At 39.5% G+C, this 21102-nt stretch overlaps 1 protein-coding gene across 1 annotated transcript in view; it reads left to right on the forward strand.

Annotated features, from left to right (window-relative positions):
* Positions 1-20643, forward strand: part of SNX4 (sorting nexin 4) — a 65690-nt gene extending 45047 nt beyond the window's left edge. The window contains exons 10-14 of the mRNA XM_084871676.1: positions 3004-3093; positions 5776-5875; positions 8939-9084; positions 11375-11489; positions 19483-20643. Of these exons, the coding sequence (XP_084727802.1) occupies positions 3004-3093; positions 5776-5875; positions 8939-9084; positions 11375-11489; positions 19483-19530 (499 nt within the window). The 3' untranslated portion in view covers positions 19531-20643. The remainder of the gene's footprint in view (positions 1-3003; positions 3094-5775; positions 5876-8938; positions 9085-11374; positions 11490-19482) is intronic.
* The last annotated feature ends 459 nt before the right edge of the window (positions 20644-21102 follow it).

The raw sequence follows: 21102 nt of genomic DNA on the forward strand, positions 1-21102 counted from the left end.
CTCAAGTCTAAAACCAATAGTTAATATTATACTTAATAGTGAAATATTAACACTTTCTCCTAAAAGAGAAACAAGGCAAGGTTGTTTGCTGTTGTATTAGCGGTCTTAGTGGTGCCATGAGGCAAGAAAATACAACCTTATAATAAGTATTAGAAAGGAAGAAGTAAAACCATTTTTTATTTGCAGTTAACAGGATCTTGGATCTTTTACATTAGAAAGAATTATAATCAACCAAAAGCATTATAGAACTAACAACTGAATTTAATAAGAATTGCAGTAGCCCTAGCCAGTTTGGCTAAGTGGATAGAGTGTCAGCCGGCGGACCAAAGGGTCCCAGGTTTAATTCTGGTCAAAGGCATGTACCTTGGTTGCAGGCTCCTCCTTGGCCATGGCTTTGGTCAGGGGCTTGTGCAGGAAGCAACTAATTGATGTGTTTCTCTCACATCGATGTTTCCCTCTGTCTTTCCTTTCCTTTTATACCCTTCCTAAAAATCAGTGGAAAAATATCTGTGGGTGAGGATTAACAAAAGACAAAACAAAAATAAAAAACCCACAAGAATGCAGGATATATGATCAATATATTAAAAAGTATTGCTTTGATATACTAGCAACAATTAGAAAACAAAAATATTAAAACAGTGCTATTTATAATAGCATCAAGCCAGATACTTTAAAAAATTTTATTGCTTTTTAGAGAGAGACATTGATTTGTAGTTCCACTTATCTATGCATTTATTATAATACAAACCAGAATACTTAGAGATCAATTTAATGAAAGATATGAAAGACCTCTGCACTGAAGACTTTATATAAAAACACTGCTGAGAGAAATTGAAGATGACCTAAATTAATAGATAACTCATGCTTATGGATTGGAGAACTCAGTAGTGTTAATGTGACAATTCTTTATGGATTGTAGCCATAATTAAAATTCCAGGGACTTTTTAATAGAAATTGGTAAGCTGATTCTAAGATGTATGTGGAAATTCAGAGGATCTAGAATAGCCAGAATAATCTTGAAAAACCTCCACAAAACCTGGAATATATTACCTGATTTCAAGACTTACTATTTAAAGATAGTAAAGTATTGAGATAAACAGATCAATGGAACAGAATAGAGTTCAGAAATACTAGTAAATCTACAGTTATATAGTCCTTTTCAAGAAATGTTTTTGGAAATTTATTGGATATCTACATGAGGGGAAAAAATGAACCTTGAGGCATATCTCATATCTTATATAAAAACTAATTCAATTTGGGTTATATACATAAGTGTAAAAGATAAAATTAGGTATTTTAGTAGAGAACAGGAAAATATTATTGTAACCTTTGAGTAAGCAAAGATTTCTTAAAAGGACATGAAAAGAAAAATATTTTAATGGTAAATTGTTCTTCATCAAAATTAAAAAATTTGCCTATCAAAAGTTTCTATGGGGGAGAGGAAGATAGGAGTTTACTGTTCAGTAGATACCGTTTTAGTTGGGGAGACGGATGGTGCTGATGTTTGCAACAATGTGGATGTACTTAATGCCATTATATTGTACACTAAAAATTATCTAAAAGGTAAATTCTATGTTACATATATTTTATCACATATACAAACAGAAAAGACACCATTAAGATAATGAAGAGGCAAGTCATAGACTTGGAGTAAATATTTCTAACTATAAGATATGAGTTACAACTCAGTAATAAAAATTAAAACATTAATTTTATCTAAGTATTATTTTTCTTTGGGCTGTATTTAGGCTAACTGGCTACTTTTCATCCAGATTATTAGGAAGTCTTCCTGCATTTTTTTGACGTAACATTTTCAGTGTTTGCAGGAATTTAGTATTCCTTCAATTGATTGTAAAGTATTAAATAAAACTAATGTTACTACTGGTAGCTGAAATCCTTTACCACTATGTGTTTATCCCTACACTGTTTCCTATTTTCAAGCCCCATGGCCTGCAGTTCTTCTGTTTTGTTTTTTTAACATTAACTTTCCAGAATCACAGGTTTATGAGCTAAATGTATTTTTTCTTACTCAAAGCAATGATTCTTAGAATATGTTCCACACTCTACAGATGTAAATTTGTAATTACAGAAGTTGTAATATGCCTACTTTTATAAATCCCATAGGCACATCACTTTTCAGTGAACCTTAGTTTACAGTGGACTATGTTTCCTTGCCTATATGAAGCAGGCGTGGAAACATAAAGTTTATTTTTCTTTTATTCTGATGCTAGGGAATTGGAATTAATTTGAAAAAAGCATGACTATACTAAAGTAAATGACATGGCCTATGTCCTTACAAAATTTATAATGTGACCAGGAAAATAAAATCAATACTTGAGTCTACTTTGATACAACCTACGTCCTAAATTGTTGATAAATATCCGGAGTGATGAATGAGGACTGAAGGAATCTGGGAAGATTTTATAGAGGTGTTCCGATATGTGGTTGTAGATTTGGAGAAGCACTATGGAGAGCCATCACATTTCTGTACAGGAAAGACTCAGGTCCAGGACCAAGAGTGGCCTAACAACGAGGGGCTTGTTCGAATCAAAACAGATTTATTGAGAATTCTAATAAAATAAAGCTCCTAAAGTTTTCTGTAATCTTTATTTGCTCAACTTTTCTTTCGATAGTTTTTGGCCTTACTGTATGTAGTTGCTACCAAGAACACTATTATACTATTATTCTTTCTACAGATTTTATAGCTCTTTTATATTATTTTTGAACAAAGTATATTCTTGTCTTACAGTGTTCCTTAAGCTCCTTGTAAAAATGGCCATTTTTTGGTTTGTTTTACTTTTTATTTTCAAGCTGATTGAAACATTATAGTAAAATACAATAATATTGTCATGGTAATTAGAAATTGCTATAAATGCTTCTAAATGCTTATTCTCATTTTCTGTACTTTGTCACCGATGGGTAGTAAATGGTCTATGGATTATGCTTTGAATAGCACTTTTTTAGAATGTCCTGATAAATGCTTCTATAATATTTTTTAAATAGGTATGCATCTTCTATTGATGATATTTTGGAAGATGAAGAGCATTATGCAGATCAGTTAAAGGAGTATCTTTTTTATGCAGAAGCCCTACGGTAAGTATAAGTGTTAGAGATGCAGCTGGTCACCACTCTATATACATGGTGCTCTAAAATAGAGATAGTAAAGTTTTTTAATGAATAAAAAGATTTTAAATTAATTAATTTCTCCAGATATTGAATGAGGTCTCTTTGTAGTCCTCTGTGTTGCAGAGCGCTAGACAGAAATTTAAGGTAATTCCTGTCCTTGATACATCCTATATAATAAAGAGCTAATATGCTAATTACACGAAACAGCCAAACAACCTTCTGGATATCCTTCTGGACGACTTTCCAGATGAAGCTGGGGTTGCTAGAGCGAAGCCCCTAGAACGAATTATGTGCATTGGGCCTCTAAATATATTGATAAAAGCTGTCAGTCTCAGGCTTCAAGTGTCTGTGTGTTGTTCTTCGTACTTTTTTTAATTTGAAGATTGGAAGCAAATTATAGATTGAATATGTATGTAACACTATCTTTTACTAGGTTGTATATTGCCTTTTTAAAATCCTCACTTGATATGTTTGTTGATTTGTGAAAGAGAGAGAAACATTAATGTGATAGAAACATGCATCAGTTGCCTCCCGTGTATGCCTCAACTAGGGATCAAACCAGCAACCTAGGTATGTGCCCTGACCAGGAATTGAACGCACAACTTTTTGTACAGTACTTAATGCCATTATACTGTACACTTAAAAACATCTGTATGAGATGATGTTCCAACCAACTGAGCCACTTAGCCAGGGCTATCTATTCTAATTCTGCCATTTTTTTTTTTTAAATATATTTTATTGATTTTGTACAGAGAGGAAGGGAGAGAGATAGAGAGTTAGAAACATCGATGAGAGAGAGTCATCGATCAGCTGCCTCTTGCACACCCCCTACTGGGGATGCGCCCGCAACCAAGGTACATGCCCTTGACCGGAATCGAACCCGGGTCCCTTCAGTCCCCAAGCCGACGCTCTATCCATTGAGCCAAACCGGTCCCGGCTAATTCTGCCATTTTTATACTGTAATTTTTTTCACACCTGTGATCTTACCTCCTTAGTAATGGCTATAAAACTTCTTAATATCAGGACTTTATCTTCTATTCTTTGGTATCTTCTATAAAGCCAAACAGAACTCGCTGATAGGTGGTCATATTAATTAAGAAGTTACTATATTTTTTTCTATTCATCTTAGAAAAATTAATATTTTCCTATAATAGTAGCTTTTATTGTAACCACTTTTGGTAATTTTTTGTCATTTTTAAAAACAGTTTAAAAATTCTATTAGAAAAAAAATGGTTAGTAAAACAGTAGAGCAATATTTCTTTACCTGTTCAGTAATTGGTATGAAAACATAACATTGTTAATCTTTTCTTCTAGAGCTTTGAGTGGTAAGTAGTTTCACCAAGGTATTTCCACATTACCAGGGAATAGGAGGTTGCTGAATACAGTGGAATTTTCTTTAAAACTCTAGAAAAGATTAACATGTATTAATATGGAAATACTAGAGGCCTGGTGCACAAAATTCTTGCAAGGGTAGGTTCCCTAGGCCTGCCTGGCTGGAGATCAATGTCAGTCTGTGGGGTGACTGGCAGGGTGATCAGGGCATTCCTGCTGGCACCTGCCTTGGCCAGCCTGGTCCTGCCGCTCTCTGGCCCTGCCTCCTGTCATTGCCACCAGTCGCCTCCCTCTGCAGGTTGAGCAGCGGGGTGATAGAGGGGCCCCTGCTGGCACCTGCCTTGGCTGGCCTGGGGCCTGCAGGCTGGGGACAGCTCCTGCATTGAGCATGGTTAGTGCGAGTCATAGCGACCAGTTGTTCCTCTGGTCGTTCTGCTGTTCTGTCAATTTGTATATTAGGCTTTTATTATATAGGATGTTTATGGCATATAGTTAAGTAAGAAAAGATGTGAAATCACTAGGGTTGTAGATATATACATTTGTAAATGCCTAGCTCAAGTCTGAAAGGATATATGTCATCTGTTAACATGGATTGTGTCTGGATAGGGGGATTGGGGAAAAGAGAAGGTTCTTGAAACTTTTTTTAATTTTGTGCATTCCTGTATTAGAATTGTTTTTACAGCGAGCAAGGATTAATTTTATGATATTAAAAACTAATAGACATTTCTAAATAAAAAAGAATAAAGCTTTGAGATATACTAGTATTTTTAAAGAATACTCAGTTGCTATGTGAGATGGTAGCATTAGTTTCTATATTATATAAAAAAAATTTTATGATGTGATAATTTTGGATATTTATTTAAAACTTTTTAAAATTGAATTCAGAGGGGAATGGAGAGGGAGAGAGAGATAGAAATATCAATAATGAGAGAGAATCATTGATTGGCTGACTGCTGTACGCCCACAACCCAGGCATATGCCCTTGACTGGAATTGAACCCAGGACCCTTCTATCTGCAGACTGACTTTCTAGCCACTGAGCAAACTGGCGAGGGCAATTTTAGATGTTTATTGAAAAAAATTACAAGTATCTAGAAAACAACCTTTTGTTTTAAGGCATATAAAGTTTTTATACTTAGGTTTTGCTAGGTTTAATTTTTAATGTTGGGCAACTATATTTAAACTTGAAAATTCTGGATACACAATTTCTGACCCTTCCAAGACATTGTGATGCCTCCCCTTTACCCCTGAAAATTTTTTTAAGATGATAAAAGAGAAGCCATAAAAATTAAATGGCAGCATTCTTTTTCATCCCTAGGGCTGTGTGCAGGAAACATGAACTTATGCAATATGACTTGGAGATGGCCGCTCAGGACTTAGCATCTAAGAAGCAGCAATGTGAGGAACTGGCAACTGGGGTGAGTGGTTTTCCATTTAGAATTCTGGTATTACTGTAGCAGGCCTTATGTGGCATGAGCTGTAGTTGTACTGCTCAGGATGCCTGTAGCTTTAACAGGGGAATAATTTTTGGGCAGATTTATAATTCTTTGGGTTGTGATCTTGATATAAAAAAATAAAAGCTATAGTATTATATTTTGCTAACATTGCTCTGTGTAATAAGTGTCATTTCATTTCTACTTAAGTTCAAGTGAGAAAACATTATTCTTTGGGATTGAAATAATAACCTTCGTCAGATTTAATTTTATAAGGTATATTATAGAAAGTTTACTTTGAAAAGCCATTTCCATTCAGAATCAGTGTATCTCTCTTTACAAGGAGCTTTTTGTATATTTGATTCTTGAATGCTTACAGTGAGCATTTGTGAAGAAAATTCCATATCTTATTGTATTAGGCTTAGGTCATTTCTGTAATCAGCTTTCTACTCCACTGCTATCTTATTGGCATAAATTGGCTGTCGTGGTGAGAGCACACAGTCTAGAAGTAATGAAGTAGTGACAATGCTTCCATTTATATTATCAAGTACTTTAGTTTCAAAGGTACTGATAGGTACCCACTTGCTATGAGTATGAAAAATCAAAGATCTTTATGGGGAAAGACCTTTGACCATCAAACAGGTATATATTAGGCTCAATTTATTTTTAAAACCCAGGGGAAACTCCCAGTCCTTTTACAGGGAGCTTGGTTCTCTACTGCTACATGTGAAGAGAAAAATGTTTCCCTGCACAAACTCCAGGGATTAAAGAAATGTTAAAGCAGTAAACCTTAATGCTTGGACGTAGGCATCCTGTTTTTATTAAAGACTAGAGGCCTGGTGCATGAATTCGTGCACAGGCGGGATCCCTCCTGGCCGATTGGGGCTGTCTTGCCCAGGCCCGATCGGGGCCAGCCGGGGAAGGGACCATGGGAGGTTTGCCAGTGGGGCGGGGGGGGGTGGGGGGGTGGGGGGGAGGGACCGCAGGAGGTTGGCTGGCTGTGGGAGATTGGCTGTAGGAGCGCATTGGCAAGGGAAAGCTCCTGCATTGAGAGTCTGACCCCGGTGGTCAATGCATGTCAGAGCTACCGTCCAGTTGTAAGGTCTCTTAGGCTTTTATATATACTAGTATAGACTAGAGGCCTGGTGCATGAAATTAGTGCACGGGGTTGTGAGTTGTGGGGGCATGTCCCTCAGCCTGATCTGCACCCTCTCACAATCCGGGACCCCTTGGGGGATGTCTGACTGTCAGTTTAGGCCTGATCCTGTAAATTGGCAGTCAGACATCTCTCTTGCAATCTGGGTCCACTGGCTCCTAACCGATCTCCTGACTCCTTGCCCAATCGCCCCTAACCACCTCTGCCTGCCTACCTGATTGCCCCTAACTGCCTCTGCTTCAGCCCCCGCCATGGCTTCATCCAAAATGATGTCTGGAAGGTCATGCAGATTTTTACTGTGTGTTATGCAGATTTTAAATGTTTCTTTAGTTTGGTTTATTTTTGTTTTTGGCCTGAAAAATATGACCACTAATATAAAGAAACTAGAGGCTCAGTGCATGAAATTCATGCACTGTGGGAGGATTCCCCCAGCCTGGCCTGTGCCCTCTCATAGTGTGAGCCCCGCGATTAATTGCCTCAAAGTGGTAGGCCCTGCCCACCCATCCGGGCTCCTTGATGGATTGCCCTACAGAGGTAGGATGGAGCCGGGGGTCCTGCCTCCGCACTGTGCGGTGCCACGGGACCCCCAGGCATCGCCGCACAGAGCCGCCGGGACCCGCCTCCTCGCTGTGTGAAGCCTCCAAGCCTCGCCACGTAGATCTACCAGGACTCGCCTCTGCACTGTGCATGCAGCGTCAAGTCCCCGTCCACCCACATGCACCTGCTGCACATGCAGCCTCCAGCTGATGGATTGTTATGGCCTGAGGGCGTGATGACCTCATAGGCTTTTATTAGTATAGAAACACTTTAGCTAGAAGTTTTCCATTTCATTAAGAAGTTCAGTTAGAATTTTACTCTGTCTCTTCCATATTATTTCAGTATTAGTAATAATATTAGGAGCCCCTTAGTTTATAGGCTTGTGATCTAGGGGGAAATGACAAAAGTTTTGTTTCCTTTTTTAAAAAGTTTTTACTTGTGGTAAAATATACACTGAGTGGCCAGATTATTATGATCTCAGAATGCATAATAATCTGGCCACTCAGTGTGTGTGTGTGTGTGTGTGTGTGTGTGTGTGTGTGTGTGTGTGTGTAGAGGCCCGGTACATGAATTCCTGCATGGGTGGAGTCTGGCCAGCCTGGCCAGGGGGAGGGGACATGGGCGGTTGGCAGGGCTGCCTACTGGTCGAACTCCTCGTCGAAGGGATAATTTGCATATTAGCCATTTATTATATAGGATATACACTGAGTGGCCAGATAATTATGATCTCTGAACGCATAATAATCTGACCACTCACTGTATATAACATAAAATTTATCACCTTAACCATTTTTAAGTTTACAGTTCAGTAGTATAGTAGTAAGAACATGCTGCCAACCTCTAGAACACTTTTCATCTCACAAAATTGAAACCATATCCATTAAACATCAACCCTCAGTTTCCCTCTTCTGCCAACCACTGGCAACCACTATTCCACATTCTTTTTTAACTTTTAAAATTTATTTATTGATTCTGAGAGAGAGAGAGAAACATTAGTTTGTTGTTCCACTTATTTATGTATTCATTGGTTGATTCTTGTGTGTGACCTGACTGGGGATCAAACCCTCAACTTTGGCATATCAGGATGATGCTCTAATCATCGAGCTACCGAGCCAGGGCTCACCATTCTGCTTTCTGTTTGTGAATCTGACTATCCTATAACTCCTGTAAGTAGAATTATACAGAATTTTTTTTTTTTTTTTTTGTGACTGCTTATTTTCTCTCAGCATAATGTCCTCAAGGTTCATCCATGTTGTGCATGTGTCAGAATTTCCTTTCTTTTTATGACTGAATATTTCATTGTTTACATACATCACATTTTGTTTATTTATTCATTTGTTTCTAAATCCTTTTAGACTGTGAGAACATTTTCTTTGAAGGGAATGACTACCAAGCTCTTCGGTCAAGAAACTCCAGAGCAGAGAGAATCCAGAATAAAGGTGCTTGAAGAACAAATAAGTGAAGGGGAACAGCAGCTAAAGGCTAAAAATCTGGAAGGCAGGTAAAAATGCTGAGGTATTTAACAAAGCCAGTCATGTAGATTATATGGTGGATTGTTGCTTTATAACAATTGCCAGCTTCATTAGCATCCCTGGATGTGACTGTTCTAAAATGCAGTTACTGAATTACTAAGAAATTTGAGTTATCAAAAATATGTTATAGAAACATTTTTTTTTCAATTTTTATTTTATATATTTTTTTAACAGAGAGAAAGAGAGAGAGAGAGAGAGCCAGAAACATCGATGAGAGAGAAACATCGGCCAGCTGCCTCTTGCACACCCCCTACTGGGGATGTGCCCACAACCAATGTACATGACCTTGACTGGAATCGAACCTGGGACCTTTCAGTCTGCAGACCGACGCTCTACCACTGAGCCAAACCGGCTTTGGCGAAACATTTGTTTTAATGTGGGGGGAAAGGAAGAAGAAAGTTCCAGCTTCATAATATTTCCCTGCACTTTTTATGATCCTATCCTTTGCACATTCCCTCTGCCCTTCCTTTTCTGTCATCTAACAAATGCCTGGTGAGCCTCAGTGCCCAGCTCTTCTGTTCCTTTGCGAAGCCTTCTCCTATCCTCACAGGCTGTGTGGCACTTGGTTCCTGCCCCTGCACTGTGGTGGTTTTGTACTGGATGATGAGTTGCTCTGAGTGAGTGTCCCTGGCTAAATTACAAACCCTTCAAAGCCAGTGATCATGTCTTTTTCTTATTTATATTTCAGCATCTTGCATAGGGCTTGCCATGTAATTATTCCATAAATATTTCTAGAAATTCAGTTTTGATCTGCCATCACCGTTTGGCTCACTTTCCTTATTGTTTTCATCTGTTATTCAGTGAGTAGACCATGGTAGACAAAGAGTATATCATTGATTTGGAGGTGTTTTGAGTAATTTTTAGAACCATTGGCACCAAATAAAGTAATCTTTCATAAATAGAGTTAGATAGACAAAAAATTGTCAGAATTTTTGCAACTGTAGTAGTCATTTAAAGCAAATACATGATAAATGTGATATATATTCTATCTTGGTAAAAAGAGTATATACTTTGCAGTGACCTAGGCAGGCAACTTCATGTGGCATCTATATCTGTTTTATAGGAATAACTAGAGGCTGGTGCATGGTTCATGCACGGGTGGGATCCCTGGGCCTGGCCGGCGATTGAGGCCTGTAAGGGGGGCCAGCTGGGGGGCAAGGGCCACAGGAGGTTGGTTGCCTGGGGGAAGAGGGGCCACGGGAGGTTGGCTGTAGGAGTGCACTGACCACCGGGGGGCAACTCCTGTGTTGAGCATCTGCCCCCTGGTGGTCAGTGCATGTTACAGCAACTGGTTGACGTGTTGTTCATTCATAACAGTTGCTTAGGCATTTATATATAGAGAGTAGAGGCCCGGTGCACAAAATTAATGCACAGGGTTGTGTGTGTCCCTCAGCCCAGCCTGCACCCTCTCCAGTCTGGGACCCCTTGAGGGATGTCCAACTGGGATCAGGCCTAAACAGGCAGTTGGACATCCCTCTCATAATCCAGGACTGCTGGTTCCCAACTGCTTGCCTGACTGCCTGCCTGATCACTCTGTAACCACTCCCCTGCCAGCCTGATTGACGCCTAACTGCTCCCCTGCCAGTCTGATTACCCCTAACTGCCCTCCCCTGCCAGCCTGGTTGCCCCTGCCCTCCCCTGGTGTCCTGGTCACTCCTAACTACCCTCCCCTGCAGGCCTGGTCGTCCCCAACTGCCCTACTCTGCTGGCCATCTTGTGGTGACCATCTTTCACCACATGGGTGCAGCCATCTTGTGAGAAGGTGTGAGGGTCAATTTGCATAATTACCTCTTTATTATGTAAATCCTATGTAGGATTTGAAGCTGAAATTCTTGTGGCAAAAATGCAGATTATTAAAATGTAGGAGGGAGGATATTTGCTTTTTCTCTCACTGTAATTTTTAGGGAGAGAAAAATATATCTGCCTGGCTGGGCATGGCTCAGTAGTTGAGCGTTGACCTATGAACCAGGAGGTCACAGTTTGATTCCCAGTTAGGCTTGATCCCCAGTGTGGGGTGTGCTCCAGGAGACAGCCAATCAGTGATTCCCTCTCATCATTGATGTTTCTATCTCTTTCTCTCCTCCTCTCTTCCTCTCTGAAATCAATAACATATTAAAAAAATAGATCTTACGCAAGGAAAAGCTTTTTCCTCTGTTAAAATACAAAAACCAACTCAAATGAGAACTGGTTATTTGAATTTATAGGATATAGTTCACTTAATTTAAGTTATAATAACAATGACTATGCCTTTTATTTCAGAGAATTTGTGAAAAATGCTTGGGCCGATATTGAACGCTTCAAGGAGCAGAAGAACCGTGATTTAAAGGAGGCTCTCATAAGCTATGCAGTCATGCAGATTAGTATGTGCAAAAAGGTGGGTTTTGGTTTCAGTAAAGATACAAGTGCATGCAGAAGTGCTTACAAATTTTATAAAACTGGCCGTGGCTGGGTTGCTCAGTTGGTTAGTGCATCATCCCAATGTGCCAAGGTTTCAGGTTTGAAAAATAGCTTATATTTGTTTGGACAACAAATTGATATTTCTTTCTCTCTTTCTCTCAAACCAATAAATAAAAAAGAAAAGAAAACAAAATTTAAATAAACTAATCCTGTTTGAATCAAAGTATCATTTTTGTTTTTAAAGTCCATTCTTCTTCCCTTCCATAATATTTCCCAATTTATCAAATTAATTTTATTTTTTCCTTTTTTATTTTTTTGTTAATCCTCAGCCGAGGATATTTTTCTGTTGATTTTTACAGAGTGGTGGAAGGGAGAGGGAGAGATAGAGAGAAATATTGATCTGAGAGAGACACATTCATTGGTTGCCTCCTGTACACACCCAGACCAGCGCTGGGGAACCTGCAACTGAGATACGTACCCTTGACTGGAATCGAACCCGGGACCCTTCAGTCCATGGGGTGATGCTATATCTTCTAGCCAAACTGACTAGGGCTCTACTTAATTTTAAAAGAAGAATCATAACCAAAATATCAGTTACTGAATCTTCACTCATTTGAAGTTTCAAATTTGTGTGCCCCATTTATCACTTGTATTTAAAAAAATATATTAACATTACTTTGATTATATGATTGTCTCTAGATAGGACAGTAAAATATCCTTCCTAACAGTTATGGATACTTTGATTGAAAAATAGCTTATATTTGTTTGGTTATGATTTGTTGTCAGAGTATATCCTTCATGTAGCTGATGTCTGTAGTATAAGATGCAAACATTGAAGCTAATTTTAGTTAAAATAAGTCTTTTGACAATTTCTAAAATGCTGTTGTAAGAATAAAATATAAAACATTCCTTAACAACTTTTTTATAACCTTAGATCTATCTGTGTGCTTTACATTTGTCTAGCCCTTCACAATTTATCAAGCAATTTAACATTCATTTTCTCAGTAAACCACAGAGTAAAGTAGATTCCTATATTTATGAAGACCTTCTTAGAGGAAAAATCACACTCATGTAAACACTCATGTTTTAATTTATCCAAAGTTTTTATTTTCTTGCTAGGAACCAATCACTTTCCTAGACCTTTTCATTTGTATAAAAAATAATAGCAGTAAAGAACAAACATTTTCAGACGTAAACACCAGACTTAACACACCAGTTAACTGGGCTCCTTTAGTATTGGGCTAATTCACATTTTTGACTCAGTGAAATTGTAAGTTACTTCATGTTGTGGATCTTTGGGGTCACCTAAGAGAAGTTAAAGTCATGACTGGTCAATCTGCAAATGCTGATGGTTGAATCTGTATAGTTTGTGTTTCTGTTGCTGTTATCCTGTCAACTCCTACTATCTGCCTTGCTGTTTCACAGGGTGCTTCACATTTACAGTCTTACTTATCTGCTTTTTAAAATCTTGGGTGGTCTACCCTGGCTAGTGTGGCTCGGTTGGTTGGGCATCGCTGGTTCAATTCCCAGTCAGGGCACATGCCCAGGGTGCAGGCTGATCCCAGGTAAGGGGTGTGTAGGAAGCAAACCTATTGATGTTTCACATAAATGTTTCTCTCTCTCTCCTTTTTTCCCGCTCCTCTCACTAAAATTAAAATACAATTAAAAAGTTTAAATCTTGGGTGGTCCAAAAGATCAGGTAACAAAAGTTTTTTGATTTGCTTTTGTGGTTTACTTTTTTTTCTTTATAAAAGACTTACTAATAAGCTCCTTGTGATTTACCATTTGCTGCTTTTCCCAAAATAAAATGCAGATTTTATATAATGGTTTAAAGAACTTTCCCCCCCCCACTTTCCTTAGGGTTAGATTTTTGAGGATGCTAGAAATAAGTTTTTTGATTAAAAAAGGATATTACTGCAGGTATATTTGGTCATACCTTGAATATCTTGTGGGTCAACTCATGTATCCTAAGATAATAACTATAGTAAGCAATAGATTACTCACATGAGATTAATTAGAGTATATAGTCACCTTATTTCCCAAGAACAGGAATATAAAGTTTCATCATGTTATCTACTCAAAATGGTAATTGAATATAATAAAATACTAAATTACAGTAGCAATAAACCAAAAATTTTTCATAAAAATATTAATATTAGCCTTAAAAGCAAATGTCACTTGTGTTTTTTTGGTCAACTTTTTTTTTTTTTAAAATCTTTATTGTTGAGAGTATTTTTCTCCCATTGCCCCCCTCCACCTGGTTCCCGCCCCACCCCTTATTGTCTGTGTCTGTAGTTAATGCATATCTCTCTCTATAAAAGCCTAAGCACCATCACAACCCAATGTATGACCGAACAGGCTGCATGGGGTGACTAGGCCGGCAAGGCAGTTAGTGAGAGGTGACCAGGCTGGCAGAGGGGGACAGTGACGGATGACTAGGCCGGTGGGGGTTGAGGGGAGCAGTTGGGGGCAACCAGGCTGGCAGAGAGGGCAGTAACGGCAACCAGGATGGTGGGGGGGGGGGGGGGCAGTTAGTGATGACCAGGCTGGCTGGGGGGGGTAGTTGGAGGCAACTAGGCTGGCAGGGGGGGCAGTTGGGGGTGACCATGCCAGTGGGGGGAGGCATTTAGGGGTGATCAGGCAGGAAGGCAGGTGAGCAGTTAGGAGCCAGTGGTCCCAGATTATGAGAGGGATGTCCAACTGCTGGTTTAGGCCCAATCCCCATTGCCATTTTATTCATATTTTTTATCTCTTTCCTCCACCCCCTTTTCTTCTTGTTCATCTTCCTAAAGAATACCTTTCAACATTTCATGTAATACTGGTTTGGTAGTGATGAATTCTGGCTTTTTCTTATCTGTGAAGCTCTTTATCTGACCTTTAATTCTAAATGATAGCTTTGCTGGGTAGAGTAATCTTGGTTGCGTCCTTGCTATTCATCACTTTGAATATTTCTTGCCACTCCCTTTTGGCCTACAAAGTTTGTTGAGAAATCAGCTGACAGCCAGATGGGTGCTCCCTTGTGGGTAACTAACTGCTTTTCTCTTGTTGCTTTTAAGATTCTCTCTTTATCTTTAACCTTTGGCATTTTAATTACGATGTGTTCCGGTGTGGGCCTCTCTGGGTTCCTCTATTTTGGGGTTCTCTGGGCTTCCTGGGTTTACAAGTCTATTTCTTTTACCAGATAGATAAGGGAAGTTTTCTGGCATTATTTTCCGGCATTATTTCTTCAAATAGGTGTCCAATATTTTGGTCTCTCTTTTGTCCTGGCATCCCCATAATGTGAACGTCGGTACACTTGTCCCAGAGACTCCTTACACTATTTTCATATTTTTGGATTCTGTATTATTTTTGCTCTCCTGATTGGGTGTTTTTTGCTTTCTCATATTCCAAATTGTTGATTTGATTCTCCTCATCCTCTCTTGTTGAATCTCTATAAATTATTCTTTATTTCAGTTAGTGTATGCTTATTTCTGATTGGTCCTTTTTCATGTCTTTGATGTGCTCACTAATCTCCTTGAAATTCTCGCTAAGTCCTTTGAAACTCTGATTAGGATCCTTGAGTAATCTTATAACCATTGTTTTGAACTCTGTATTTAGTAGTTTGCTTACTTCTATTTCATTTTGCTCTTTTTCTGGAGTTTTCATCTGTTCTTTATTTTGTGAAATGTTTCTTTCATTTTTTTTGGTGTTTTTTTGTGTGTGTGTGCGTGTGTGCGTGTGTGTGTGATATGTTTCTTTTTCTTTTTTAATATATTTTTATTGATTTCAGAGAGGAAAGGAGTGGGAGAGAGAGAGAAAAACATCAGTGATAGGAATCATTGAGCAACTGCTTTCTGCATGCCCCCTACTGGGATCAAGCCTTTGACCGGAACCTGAGCACATGCCTTTGACTGGAATCAAACCTGGGACCCTTCAGTCTGCAGGCCAACACTTTACCCACTGAGCCAAACCAGCTAGGGTGTGACATGTTTCTTTATCTCCACCACCTTTTGGCTGCCTCCCTGTGTTTGCTTCTATGTATTAGGTAGAGCTGCTATGTCTCCTGGAATTGGTAGAGTGGCCTTGTGTAGTAGGTGACATTAGGGCCCAATGGCTCAGCCTCCCCAGTCCCCTGAGCTGCTTACTCTAGATGCACCTCTGTGTGGGCTGTGTGTATTGTCTTGTTGTAATTGAGCTTTGATTGCTGTTGGCATCAGTGGGAGGAATTGATCTCCTGGCCACTTGGTTGTGAGGACCAGCTGCAGTGGAGGAGCTGCTGTGCAGGAGACACCCCTATGGAGCAGGACTTGCTTCAGTGGAGCTTTGGTGTTCCCTGAGTCTGCCCCTTGAGTGTGTCGCTTGTAGATGTGTAGAGTTGTAATCTGGTGTGGTCTGAAGCTGTCCCCTGGGTCCATTGGCTCTGGGGCCTTCCAGGATGTGCAAATTCAGCCACTGTCCTGGAGCCACCCAGCAGGAGCTACAGACCAATTTGCAGGTGGCCGCTATTTATGTTGGGCATGGAAGTGCCCAGGAAAGGCCAAACTGTGAAGCAAGGCAGGCTGGTGCTAATACCAGGTCTTGGGCCTCTTATTGATTGGTGTGGGCACTCTGATGCCAGCTGCTGCTTGTTGAGAGACTTTAGAAAAGTCTGAAGCCTGAGCCAGGGCAATCCATTCATATCTGCAAACAGCTTGAGTAAAGCTGCAAATTGGGTGGGGTGGGGTCTTGGAATCACCAGGGTAGAGCAAACAGTGTGGGCCACAGTGATGGAAACTCAGACATAGCTGCAGGTCAGCTCTGTGACAGGGGATGTCCTAGAAACGAGGAACCCTGTGAGCACCCCTGTGTGGGAGAAAGCCGCCCCCAAGTTATTGCTCTGATGCAGAACAATCCAGTTCCTCCCTGTATGTCCCCCCAAACCACTGCCCCAGCGCTGGAGCTCAGAGGGAGCAAGCCCCAGTAAGTCAGGGCCCTTTAAGAGGAACTGCTGGGGCTCCGGCAGCTTCTGTGTCAACTTAGCCACAATCCCCATGGGTTTTTACTGCCTGAAGTTATAGGGACTTCCCATTCATCACTGGAACCCTCGCTGAGAGCTTGTGGAGCCCTTGCTCCTCATGGGAGGCCTCTGCAGCTGAGGTATCTCTCTCTCATTAAAAATTTTAAAAATGCCACATGTTGCCGACACCGGTTTGGCTCAGTGGATAGAGCATCGGCCTGCGGACTGAAAGGTCGCGGGTTCGATTCCAGTCAAGGGCATATACCTGGGTTGCGGGCATATCCCCGGTAGGGGGTGTGCAAGAGGCAGCTGATTGATGATTCTCTCGTTGTTGTTTCTAGCTCTCTATCCCTCTCTCTTCCTCTCTGTAGAAAATCAATAAAATATATATTTAAAAATAAAAGTATAAGATTCTCTTCAGAACTTCTGTATGAGCATATCAAAAGTTGACCCACAAAACAGATTAAAAAAAAAAAAAAAGCCACATGTGGGTGTCAGACCAGCCCGCTCCCCACCTCCACCCTGCCTAGCAGTCTCAATATGCTTTCTTTTTAATTTCTAATTATACGACTTCTATTCAACTGGTTCTGAATGATGGTGGTTCTGCTGTATTTTAGTTGTAATTTTTATGAGGTGTGGGAAGCAGCGAGTACATGCATTTGCCTACGCTGCCATGTTGGTTCTCTCCACTGGTCAGCCTTTCTGATAGTGAATTTTCTAATTTGTTGAATCAAGGGGGCTGAGGCTTTTTAAAGAATACTTGATCGATTTTCAAGTTTATTTTTAAAATTGTCATAAAAACAAAATGTTCATTGAAAAATTTCAAATAATCCAGAAGCATCTTAGCCTTCTGCCCCAAATTCCTTTTAGAAATCTCATCATGTGTATCCATTCTTCCAGGTGTTTTTGCATATATACAGTTATTTAGAAAATACATACTTTCCTCTTCCCTACAAAAGCAAGATTGCATTATATGTGCTAGTGTGCAATGTTTGTGTTTCCAGTTGATATCTCATGGATATTCTATTTTGACAGTGCATGCACTGACTACCAGGGGGAAGCACTGTCAAAATAAGATATCCATGAGACATCTAACAAGAAATACTCTGTTTATTAAATACTATTTTATCCAGCCAATCTGAAGCATTTTAAAGGGTTTTTGTGTGTTTTTAAAATTTTTATTTGCTTTTTGTATCTTATCAAGAAAGAAAAAAACTAAAAAGATTCTTGTTTTTTTTCCTATCATTTGAAACTTTGATAATTATAGACACATTTTAACATTTAAATATTAAATTATTAGGTACCTGGTGCATGGATTCTTGCACCAATGGGGGTCCGTTGGCCTGGTTTGCACCCTCTTACAGGGTGGGACCCTTTGGGGATATTGGACTGCCAGGTTCAGTCGGATCCTCACAGGCTAGGCTGAGGGGCCCCATCAATGCATGATCGGAGCTGGGGAGGCACCGCAGGAGGGCTCCAGGGCGTATCCAACGCGTCTTGCCTGGTCCCGATTGGCCGGACCCCAGCAGCAAGCTAACCTACCAAAGTGTCTGCCCCCTGGTGGTCAGTGTGTGTCATAGCAACTGGTCAAACAAACTGTCAGACACTAAACATATTAGTCTTTTATTGTATAGGATTCATTCTTCATAATTTAGTAGTTTATTAGAGACTATGTATCTTGTTTATTTTAAAAATACTTTAGATTTTACTGTTACATGTCTACAATCATACCTTCTTATGTAAGCATGTTAGGTATAATTTATCTTACTAGAGGCCTGGTGCACAGATTCATGCACCGGTGGGGCCCCTCGGCCTGGCCTGTGGGGATCAGTGGACCTCTGAGCCACACAGCCCAGCCTTACCTGCCAGCTCATTGGGCTCCAGCCCAGTGTCCGGTTATCCCACACAGCACAAAGGAGTGTGTGAAGTGGCAGGCGGCTGGGGAAGAGCCTGAGCCTGGGCTAGTTGCCACATTGCTTCCACTCATCCCGGCCCTGCTGTGCCTGCTGCCGCTGCCCGGGCATGGAGGAGGAGTGTCCGCGAGAGAGGCTCGCATTGACGCAGCTGTGCTCGCCAGCCGTGAGCCCAGCGTCTGGCACTGTCTGTCAGCTGAGTGGTGTTCCCACTGCGGGAGCTCACTGACCACCAGGGGGAGCTCCTGCATTGAGCATCTGCCCCCGATGGTCAGTGCACATCAAGCTACTGGCCTGTTGTCTGGTCCCTTAGGCTTTTATATATATTGATTAGCTTTGTGCTACACAGCTTGCCAGAACTGTTGAGGGATTCGATAATCTATATGTATAAAAGCCTAAGCAACCAAATAACCTGTCCACCAGTTGCTGTGACTTACACTGACTACCAGGGGACAGATGCTCAACACAGGAGCTGCCCCCTGGTGGTCAGTGTATTCCCACAGCCAACCTCCCACGGTCCCTTCCCCCGGCTGGCCGGCCGCCCCTTTCCGGCCCCTCCCCCCCACAGATGGGCCCCAATTACTGACCAGGCTGAGGACACCCCTCCCCTCCCGTGCATGAATTCACGCACTGGGCCTCTAATTGATTTCTATCAAAACAGTTATTAGAGTAATAATTTGATAATTCATTAATTTATATTTAATTGTTAGACTAATAAGGTTTTTGTCTTTTTTTTTCAAATATTACATAGAAAAACTGAATGAAAATGTGTTTAGTTTATAAGTAGAAATGCTAAGAATATGTGATATGAGTAAATGAGTTTATGTTTTGATGCTTAAAAACTAAATTTTGAAAAAAAAGTTGTAGGAGTTCTGCCTGCATTTTGAAGAGAGGCTCATACAAATGATTTTCCTACTTTTTTAGACGTTCACATATGTTAGCTATTACCAGAAAGTGTCATAGTTTCTGGACTTGTTAATTATTCACAAAAGCAAACAAAGCATACCAGGAAGCTAAATACTTGGGCTTTCAGGATCCTTTCAGATTCACAGTTTAAAGTTCTTTTTGTGTTTGTTTCTAAGGGAATTCAAGTTTGGACCAATGCTAAGGAATGCTTTAGCAAGATGTAATCCTGTGAAATGAATTTCTCTTCAATCAAAGTGCCCCAAAACAGAAGCACAAGTAAATAAATAATAATTTAAGTTGCTACCCAGTCTACACAAAAATATATAAGTTGACTAAATTCAGCTGTCTTTAATTTGATTGTAGTTGTATTTATATAGCACAAAAGAATGTATTTCAATGAAGATTAAATATTATAATTTGAGGTTTTGGGGATTGGTGCTGATTCCAAAAAGTTAATTTGATAAAATATACCAACAGATTGTTTGTCAGGCTTCTGAACCAATGACTGAGTCACGATGTTGGGTAATTTCTAGATGTTCATTTCAATTCCAGCTATTTTAGATCCGTTTATGTAGAGAATTTTCCCCTAAGGTTGAATTCCTAACTTTACGTGGTAAGACTCACTAATCTGTTGTAGGGGGTTATTTTTTCTTGCCTTATAGTTGAGCTGTTTGGTTTGACAAAGCTCAGCAGAAACTTAGTGTGAAATCTAAGATTTTCTCTCACATTCATTGATGCCCCCTATGACATTTGCATATACTAGAAAATGCCTTTAATTTGTGTTTTATCAGAATTTTGATACTGGTCAGAAATTTTATACTGCCAACAAAAAAGACTCAACTTCTCAGATATATAATAGAATACGTTGTTATGATCTAGGAACTGCTTATAATAGAATTGTGTATGTTACATAAAAGCATTAAATTCTTCTCAAATGATTCCTAACCTCAGTGAGGAGCCTGAATTTACTCTGCTTGGCTCTCTACACATGGCATTTCAGGGTACAAGATGTATGTAGCGTTTCAATGTATGAGATGTATGTAGTACACATGTATGTTTGTATCTTCATTATTAGCATCCTTCTTTTCTATGGCTTGGCTGTGATTTTTGTAAAGGTAAATTATATTGTTTTTTGATGTGTTTTTGTGGTATATGTTCAGAAGCCAAGCACCCCAGTTTGCTAGCTTTGCGGAATCTTACATGTGCTCATTATTAGTAATTATGTAAAAAAAAATTCTCCAGTACTGTTCAGCATTTGACTTTTTTACGTGTTCAAAATATTGCTGGATTTTTGTGCTGTTTGCCAAACTTATACAATAAATAAATGAAGTATTGTGCTGATTTTCATACAATTTCTATTATTTTAATAAAGTGATCTATATAAGTAGCTGATGCCATATTATGTTTTACACATGCCATATTATGTTTTGAAGTGTTTAATTATACAAATTTGTCTTAGGGCAAACTGTTGGGTTTTAAAAAAATATATTGAAATGAGATGATTTTTAAAATTTTACTTATTTTTTAAAGAGAAAATTGTTAGAAACAAAAGTCATCTTTCATTCCATTGAATTATATCATCTCTTGACTCAGGAAATTAAGTAGCTTTCCATTCCGCCCTCTGTCCCCCAACTAACCTGATGCCAATGTAAAATGTATCCGATTGCTTCCTACTACCTGACTTAATTTTTTTTTTTTTTTTTTTTTGGTGTGTGGGTGTGTGTGTTGCTGTTAATCTTCATTCAAGGATATTTTTTCCATTGATTTTTTTTTTTTTTTTTTTTTTTTTAAGAGTG

This window comes from Pipistrellus hanaki, assembly GCF_964339955.1.
Source record: "Pipistrellus hanaki genome assembly, chromosome: 2".
In the NCBI taxonomy this organism is placed as follows: Eukaryota; Metazoa; Chordata; class Mammalia; order Chiroptera; family Vespertilionidae; genus Pipistrellus; species Pipistrellus hanaki.